A 9,362-nucleotide genomic window follows, 5' to 3' on the forward strand; every position below is an offset into this window, starting at 1 on the left:
AGCGCAATTCTGGTGTCCCCCGCCCTGGTATTGCTGGAATATTTCTACAAGCGAGGTAAAACATCACTCACTTACTCAATAATACGCGTTCTTGCAGGTTTCATGTACCAGAGAAACAATCATTCGTTGGAGAACTTGTGGTTTAGACCTCGCCAGTCAGTCAGTCCGCTTCGTGATGTTATAGCATGGCACCCGTGAAGATCCGGGTTAGAATTGATCTTCAGTAACCCATGCTTGTCGTAAGAGACGAATAAGTGGATCGGGTGGTCAGGCGCGCTGACTTGGTTGACACATGTCATCGTATCCCAGTTGCGTAGATTGATGTTTGTGCTGTTGATCATTGGATTGATCCGATTATTTACAGATTGCCGCCATATAGCTTGAATATTGCTGAATGCGGAGTAAAACTAAGCTCTCTCACTCACTTATAGCATAACGTATTACCACCACCGAATCTTATACCGATTTAAATAACTTTTTGTATATTACATACAATATTCATCAGTAATGCCATCATTGTGATATGGCTTACGCCGAACATGGATGAAACAGAAAGAGGCATTCAGCGGGAGAATATATTCACTGAATAATTAAATTGTGTAGACTGAGCGGTGGATGATCTGACTGTGTCAATGTTGTGCATTTTAAATGCATGTAAGATGTTACGTGACACAACCCATGTTGTTAACTGTAATCATACACTTCTTACTGCATGTATGTAAAACAATGCGTGGATAGCCATGCCGGCAGAGAATTGTTTCCTCTTTGTGATCCTGAATGCTCTTCGTGAGGTTTCGAATCCCAGATAAGCTTAAGGTCTTTCAGTGTATGCCCGTCCATTTACTGGACCAGTTGAGTATCTCTGAGTTTTTTCAGGATCCCACTGCCGGGACTTGACTACAATGAGTGTTATGTTGGCGCGTCCACGATTTGACAGTAAGGTACCTCTTAGAAGAGAGGGAAACTGATTCGTTAGTCTAAGGTGACCATTACACTCCTATGGGTGGAACTTCTTCCAGAAATAAATCAAACAGCAATTTGTCTGATAGTGTTACTCTTTTATTTACGAAATATTTCAGTTGTGCAATAAATGCATTGATCTATTTTACACCTTAGGTCGACTCTTGTATCAATATATTTACAACGGAACATTAAGACACTCGGATCCAGTTCTGATACCAGATACCGATCCTTGATTAGTACTCAGATGTTCCATCCTCGAAGGAAGATCGCGCGAAGCCAATTTCTGATGTCCCCAGCCGTGATATTGCTGAGATAGTGCTAAAAGCAGCTTAAAACCATAGTCTCTAACTCACACACTCATTCGAAGCGCTGCAGTGGACTGGTTTATATTATAGCATCGCCTCGGCTTTGTTCCGTCTGGGTTCGACTGTATTTCGTCTGAGATCGTGTATCTGTAGTAACAGCTTGGTCAGAATGTAATCTGCCACAAAGAACAGTTACAGCCACACGTCGGAATCTTTTGGAGGAAAAACCGTAAATGAAAAGATTAGCAACACAGTTAACAAAAGGCAACTGAACGGCAAAGTCAGACATCTGCACTTGTGTGAATGTCAGGTCAGAGCTGATCACACTCTGGCTAAACAGCATAGCCTGCACCAGACGTGGGAAAACACTCACGACGTAGATGATGGTCAGACTGAAAAACGTTGCTGTTACAGTCACAGACGTTTTATGTCGTCTTGTTGACCTGAAGGAAACACTCATGTTCCGAGTATGTTCTCTCAGTTTCAAGCCAATCTTCGAGTACAACACTGTCAATGAGGTCACGGTACACACCACGAATATAAACATCCACGAGGAAAATGCTAAGGATATCTTCATATCTTTGGCTGATTCAGTGTAGTCACATGTCCAACCCTTCACCAAACGCTCCTCGTTGTTCACATTCCATTTAATCTGTAACTTACTGTTTGTCATTATGAAGACAATAGGTAGGCCTGAGACGAAGCAGAAGATGATGCACCCAAGGGTCACCTTCCTGGCCAGATGCATTTTTAGCTGAGATGCATGAGGATGGCAGATTTTCATGAACCGTTGGACAGCTATTACAACATACAGAATGCCTGTAGTGGAGGAACTGAAGTAACACACAAAGGTGATGTATTTACACATTTCAGAGAGGTTAATATTTGGAAAGATTTTGGATATCAGAGACGCAGGTATTATTCCAATGGAGGTGATGAGATCAAGAACTGCTAATGTTTTGATGAAGAAACCAAAAATGTCGAGGTTGATTTTCTTGGTGTAGATGTAAAGGATAAAACAGTTTCCTGGGATCCCGACAAGCACCAGCAGCACGCAGAAGAAAGCGATGATGGGATGAAGCTTAATCGCTTCCCAGGGACTGATGGGAGCAACGGGCAGGTTCGTCGTGTTATTCATTGTTACCTGGAAATATATAATCACGGTGGAAGCATTTCAATGAAATTCGCAGACTTGTAGTTGAATCAAGGTTAGGGACGGATGGCGCTTATTCGCTTCCCAGGACTTATGGGAACAAACTAAGGCTCGTCGTGCAATTCGTTGTTATATAGAAATATATATTCCCCGTGGAAGCATTTCAATGACACTCTTAGACTTAGATAGCTGCATCAAGATTAGGGACGGATGAGTCCTATAGCTCTCAACCCATTAAACACCAGCCTTCCATTTATCAGGGATCAGGGGGGAGGAGTAGCCTAGTGGTTAAAGCGTTTGCTCGTCACTCCGGGTTCGATTCCCCGCATGGGTACAATGTGTGAAGGCCATTCGTGGTGTCTCACCGCCGTGAAATTGCTGGAATGCTGCGAATAATGCTAATAGTGGCGGAAATCTAAACTCACTCACTCACTATCAGGAGATATATCAAATTAATGACGATATATCGTTGCACAATGGCCTTCAGGGACTAACAGTAATATACTGAGATTGAGACAAGATAATTTGTCAGCTACATTTGCGAAAACAGATAACATTAACTGAAATCATCCACCAATATATTTATGCGGTACACAATGACTTTCTTATCAAACACCCTCAATCATGATAAACGTTTTAGACATTTAGTTCATCTAACGTTTTCGTCCCAGGTCCATTTCCTGTCTCTGAAAACATGGTGCATGTTTTTTTACACTAATGTAACGTGTGAAAGACACTACATCTGATAAAAATGAGATTAAGGTCCTGTACCACAGATTTATCGATGCCCCATGCAACATACGGTTTAAATGTCTTAACTTCTTCCAACAACAAATTTGCCCAAGCGAATTTGATAAATTCTGGTCATGGTTGTTGTTGAAGAGTTTACAATTAAGTTAACTAAATAGGTCATATTTACCTGAATATTTGATGTCATCTAATCGCACATCCACAGGATATACGATGTTCCACAGACTGTACGATGTCCCACAGGCTCTACGATGTTCCACAGGCTATACGATGTTCCACAGGCTATACGATGTTCCACTAGGCTGTACGATGTTCCACAGGCTATACAATGTTCCACAAGCTATACTATGTTCCACAGGCTGTACGATGTTCCACAGGCTGTACGATGTTCCACAGGCTATACGATGTTCCACAGGCTGTATGATGTTCCACAGGCTGTATGATGTTCCACAGGCTATACAATGTTCCACAGTCTGTGTTTCCAAGATGTTCCACAGGCTGTACGATGTTCCACAATGTTCTACGATGTTCCACAGGCTACTACGATGTTCCACAGGCTATACGATGTTCCACAGGCTATACGATGTTCCACAGGCTCTACGATGTTCCACAGGCTATACGATGTTCCACAGTCTGTACGATGTTCCACAGGCTGTACGATGTTCCACAGGCTCTACGATGTTCCACAGGCTATACGATGTTCCACTGGCTGTATGATGTTCCACAGGCTGTACGATGTTCCACAGGCTATACGATGTTCCACAGGCTGTACGATGTTCCACAGGCTGTACGATGTTCCACAGGCTGTGTTCCACAGGCTATACGATGTTCCACAGGCTGTACGATGTTCCACAGGCTGTACGATGTTCTACAGGCTCTACGATGTTCCACAGGCTGTACGATGTTCCACAGGCTCTACGATGTTCCACAGGCTGTACGATGTTCCACAGGCTGTACGATGTTCCACAGGCTGTACGATGTTCCACAGGCTGTACGATGTTCCACAGGCTGTACGATGTTCCACAGACTGTACGATGTTCCACAGGCTCTACGATGTTCCACAGGCTGTACGATGTTCCACAGGCTGTACGATGTTCTACAGACTGTACGATGTTCCACAAGCTCTACGATGTTCCACAGGCTCTACGATGTTCCACAGGCTGTACGATGTTCCACAAGCTCTACGATGTTCCACAGGCTATACGATGTTCCACAGTCTGTAAGATGTTCCACAGTCTGTACGATGTTCCACAGGCTGTATGATGTTCCGACGCTGGATACAAAGGAACTCTGTAATCATCATGCGCGTTCTGACTATGAAGTGGTTAACGTTCTTAACATCAGTTTCAACTTCCAGAACAACTGACATTACATAGGGTTCAGCACTTGGAATCAAGTTGGGAATTCAGTATTTTTATATATATTGTGGTTTCTGGGAATACGATTTGAATAAATCCATTTATGGTGTCATTTCTTTGTATGGGAGTTTGAACAATGACAGCGTTATGCTATATGCTTTTGATTTCCCTGTTGTAAGACAAGGATGTAATGGTGCTACGTATCCTGTGGTACGTCATTTCCCCTTTATTGACTGAACGAGAACTTGGTTCTTGTAACGATTTAAATCATAGAGTAGAGTTGAGTTGAAGTCGCATCGGCGTTGTTTCAGCCATAGTATAGCGACGAGACCAGGTCAGCACATACACACATTCTAATTACTAAGTTTAAATGCGTTTCTTAAAATCCATGCTTCTTCATTACACTGTTTCTACAACGAAAATACAGCACCAATTTAAAAACAAGCATTTAATCTCAAACATTACACAGTTACAATTTATGATACAGATCAATCTCTCTTCAGTAGTTCACAGTGAGATACCCGCTCACGCAGGAAAACAGATCTTGCAGATTTATTGCATCTTAATGTGAGTCACTTGCTTTTTTTGGAGGTCCATCTCCAGCCGTTTTAAGTAGATAGTCATGAGTGAGTGAGTGAGTGAGTATGGTTTTACGCCGTTTTTAGCAATATTCCAGCAATATCACTACGGGGGAACACCAGAAATGGGCTTCACACATTGTACCCATGTGGGGAATCGAACCCGAGTCTTCAGCGTGACGAGCGAACGCTTTAACCGCTAGGCTCCTCCACCGCCCCTAGATAGTCATGAGTAAACCTACTGTGGCCAATAGGACATCGTCGTAGAATTACCTCATCACTTCTCCATTGACAACCCAAGACTGACTTCAATCATAGATGTCAATGTTGTTGATACTACTGACGACAAGCCGACACCATAATGAACTCCAATCACATTAATAAAAATAGGAATAGGATTCAAACACATTTTATTTCAGTATCCAAAGTACATTTATATTTCATAACATTGTATAAAAAACATTTGACATTAAATGATTTATCACACATTTTATGGTCATATTTGATTCTATTTCCAGAAATTCTGATGTTCAGTCAGACTGATGCGCCTTTGTTGTGCAGAAATGACTGAGTGAGTGACTTTAGTTTTACGCCGCTTTTAGCAATATTCCAGCAATATCACAGTGGGTGACACCTGAAATGGGCTTCACACATTATGCCCATGTGGGGAATCGAACCCAGGTCTTCGGCGTCACGAGCGAACGCTTTAACCACTAGGCTACCCCACCGCCCTTAGCAGAAATGTGTGGCACGCGTATTAATTGAGGGTTAAGGCGAGGAACGTTTTGTAATACGCTCATTGATTCACTTTTGTTGGCAGATAATCCGTATACGCTAAGGGCACAACACCGAGGCCTAATTGTAATGATTTGAGCGAAGTCATAAATGAAACGTTGAATGAGGGATCGACCGAAATGCTTATGTTTTAATGCATTTGCTCAAAATAATTAATAACAGTTTTTAATAATTTCAAGTTTTAATTTGGCCCGATGTAATGACGGTGTGGATTGACAGCATATTTGCGACCGGGGGAGCTGTGATGCGATGTTGGGTCTCTGCTGCTGGAAGCCACAGTTTCGAATCCCAGAGTCATTTGTGAGCCAGAGTTTCAGAAACATGGGTTCAATAAATGTTGAAATGATAAGAATACTCCCTTTGACACCTATCCTGACAAAAAATATTTCTAATAATGGGCTTTTATGCCGCGACACTCACCTCCTCCACATTAGGTTATCGTTAGCCTTGACCTTGAGTAACATCACAATATCTCAAACTTAACTCATTGTGCCGTTTCCTTGAATCCGATTCTCTTAACCTTGACCACAGTTGGAGGTTTAGACTAGCGCTTAGTCCCAGAATATATATAATCTTTATAGTAACAAGTAAACCCATTTAACTTGAAAAGGAGCTCTAGTGAGTTGGGGAATTCAGAACCTGGGCAAATCTAGATTTGCTTCATTCAGGGCTTACGCACTGCAGAGGGGTCTAGGCAGTAGGGAAAATAACGGAATTGTGAGACAGACTATTGGAGGATCTACTCAACGCGCTTGAAATGATGTCATTCCTAAGGAATATATATATCTGTTTCCTATAATGAACACAATTAACACAATAGCGGAAATCAAAACAAACTGTCACTGATGCAAACAGATACAAGTACTGTAACAATGGAAGCTGTCTAAGCCGGCACACATCGGTTACCTACGACTGGAACTGAACCACTTTTGTCACTCTCGTATACATATCTCAGCTGCCGGTTTTGACAACCTTATTGTGCAGCATCGCCCGTGTATGACGGTCATGGTTTGAAAGTCTCGTACTCGTCCAAACCCGGAAACTGAAATACAATCTGCAGTCACGTTTGATACTGTTCCTGCTTTGATGCAAGCAGTCGCAACTTGTCTACCCCGGAAACTGAATCCAGATGAAGATTACATGAACCCATGCATCCACAACACAACAAATACAAGCTAAATGAAAACAACTTAACAACCACTCTGAATAGATATGTACAACTGGAAATCATACAAAAGACAATTTGTCCAGCTAAATAAACACCAGGGCCCGATCGTAGCGCTAAGATAATCATAACTCCGCCTAGATTATGGTGGTCTAGATTGATCAGCACTATGTCGAAGCTCATGGCTTTCACTGAAGTAAGGAAACGCCTGGACCAAGAATAGTCCCGGCCTACCTCCCACACAAAGCCGTGATAAAATAGAAATGCTGTTCAAAGTGGTCAGAAAAAAAACAACTGAAGGTATTCCATCTTTCTACGAATATATTCGCATTGGCATTATTGATTCCGCCGAGAGTCGAATGTCTGGTGGTACAGAAAAAGGCTTCCTTCTCTTGACGTTAACACGCATGAGAAGAATAAGTTGATGTCGGAACACTTTCGACGTGAAGCCGAAGACAAAGGGATTGACTATACAGTTTATAAAGGGCAGCATGATGATCACATCATGTACATAATGGATGTTGGCAGAGATTGCCGGGTCTTCAGGGACTACGCTATAGTACAATGTCTGCAAGACTCTTGGAGCAGAGCTGACCAGGAATATCACAGTCAGGCTGAAGAAGATTATGGTTGGATTTGTCACCTTCACTTGACTTCGACTTGAGATGGACATCCTTTTGAGTGTGCGCTTGTGAAGTCCTATATGCTTACTAATCAAGGAATAAAATACAACCAGAGTCACAAAGATAGCAATGAGTTCAAAAATAGCCCATGACGTGTATAGTGTCGCAATGTGGTTTGCGCGTTCATTGGCAGAGAAATAGCAAACGGATGTCCAGCACTGCTCTTTAGAAGATACAGTTACATTCTGCTTCTTGGCTGTAGTTATTAGAGCGTTCGGGGAACATGATACAACTGAAAATAGGGTGCAGCCCAGGAGTATCTTCTTAGCCCCTTGTTCCTTGAGCTGTGCTTGTCCATGTTTACATATTTTTCTGTACCTCTGTCCTGCTATGACAATGTAAAGTAACCCAGTGTTTAACCCAAAGAAGTGCTGTCCAAAAGAAAACCAAGAGCACAGAAACAGACCATCCTTGGTGTCAGGATTGAGAACGATATGCATGAACACCGGTAGCAGACACGACGTGCCGACAAGGTTGAGGATAACGAGGACCTTGATGAAGAAGCTGATGATAGGGATGTTGATCTTCTTGGTGTAGATGTAGAGGATGAGGCCGTTCCCTGGGATCCCCACAACCGCCAGCAGCACACAGAAGGAGAGGACGGAGGGGTAAAACCGTAGGCTACAGGGGTCAATACTGTGTGTTGTATTGTTCATCCTTAAAGTTGTCTTCCTGGGAAAAAATAACAAAGTGTTAAGTAAGTAAGCAAACTGACAGTAATATGTCAAAACATTCTAGATCGATTAGCATATGTTAATGGTCGACAACATCCTTACTTACAATAACAGGTGACCCTTCAATAACGTTGCCGAATATATTACACCATGATTATTGGCAAACGAGTGAGTGAGCGAGTTTAGGTTTACGCCGCTTTTAGCAATATTCCAACAACATCATGCCGGAGGACACAGGAATGGGATTCACACATTGTACCCATGTGGGGAATCGAACCCGTATCTTCAGCGATACGAGCGAACGCTTTAACCACTAGGCTACCGCACCGCCCTGCAATGCATTATGAAAAGCATTAAAAATAAATAGCATTCATATAAATTTCATTTTCGATTGATAAGTATAAGTGTAATTGCCATTAGTATATGTCGACAAAATCCTCTTCCATGATGAATATTGACGAATTTATCATTTCTGTCGATGAACGCATCTATCCAGTGGATAGAAGTTGCTCTCCTTGTCTTGATACTAAATCTGCTGCCACTAAATATCAAATACTAACCTCCTCTACCATTTGGAATGAAATGAAACTTGTCATGGTGAATGAATGCACTAGACCACAGTGCAACGTTATACACATGTATTCAATTAACATAGTTCACTTAGAGTAAAATTAAAATGAATGTCTATCGGTGTCATGGTGAACTGCACATGGCTAATTAGGTGAGCTAATCCTCCAGCTTGCCGGACCATATCTCACAGGGAAGAACAGTATTTGCACAATCAAGCAAGCATAACTGTTAATCCCCCTAAGCTGCTGGGTGAACGAGAAGACCCCGCAAATCCTATAACCTTCCGGGCTGTCGTAAAGATAAACGCAAACGAATACCCAGTTATGAATAACCTCAGAAATTCATTCCATTTGGTGTAGTGGACAAAA

At 42.2% G+C, this 9,362-nt stretch overlaps 3 protein-coding genes across 4 annotated transcripts in view; 1 reads left to right on the top strand and 2 right to left on the bottom strand.

Moving 5' to 3' along the window:
• Positions 1–1,037: 1,037 nt before the first annotated feature.
• LOC124260633 (probable G-protein coupled receptor 139) lies at positions 1,038–3,637 on the bottom strand. Its single transcript, XM_046694957.1, has 2 exons — positions 3,341–3,637; positions 1,038–2,412 (listed from the first exon to the last, which is right to left on the bottom strand). The coding sequence occupies exons 1-2, from the start codon at positions 3,356–3,358 to the stop codon at positions 1,348–1,350; spliced, it is 1,083 nt and encodes a 360-aa protein (XP_046550913.1). The 5' UTR covers positions 3,359–3,637; the 3' UTR covers positions 1,038–1,347.
• An 81-nt stretch (positions 3,638–3,718) lies between these two features.
• LOC124260636 lies at positions 3,719–4,771 on the top strand. The gene is made up of 2 exons (XM_046694962.1): positions 3,719–3,955; positions 3,989–4,771. Exons 1-2 carry the CDS (start codon positions 3,755–3,757, stop codon positions 4,535–4,537), a joined length of 750 nt encoding a protein of 249 aa, XP_046550918.1. The 5' UTR covers positions 3,719–3,754; the 3' UTR covers positions 4,538–4,771.
• A 717-nt stretch (positions 4,772–5,488) lies between these two features.
• LOC124260645 (C-X-C chemokine receptor type 2-like) overlaps positions 5,489–9,362 on the bottom strand; it is a 4,861-nt gene continuing 987 nt past the window's right edge. For both annotated transcript variants that reach the window (XM_046694975.1, XM_046694974.1), the window contains exon 2: positions 5,489–8,422. In XM_046694975.1, coding sequence (XP_046550931.1) covers positions 7,381–8,406 — 1,026 coding nt within the window. In that variant the 5' untranslated portion in view covers positions 8,407–8,422 and the 3' untranslated portion in view covers positions 5,489–7,380. The remainder of the gene's footprint in view (positions 8,423–9,362) is intronic.

The sequence above is a fragment of the Haliotis rubra genome, unplaced genomic scaffold (genome assembly GCF_003918875.1).
Source record: "Haliotis rubra isolate DU_JTF1 unplaced genomic scaffold, ASM391887v1 Scf770, whole genome shotgun sequence".
NCBI classification, from domain to species: domain Eukaryota; kingdom Metazoa; phylum Mollusca; class Gastropoda; order Lepetellida; family Haliotidae; genus Haliotis; species Haliotis rubra.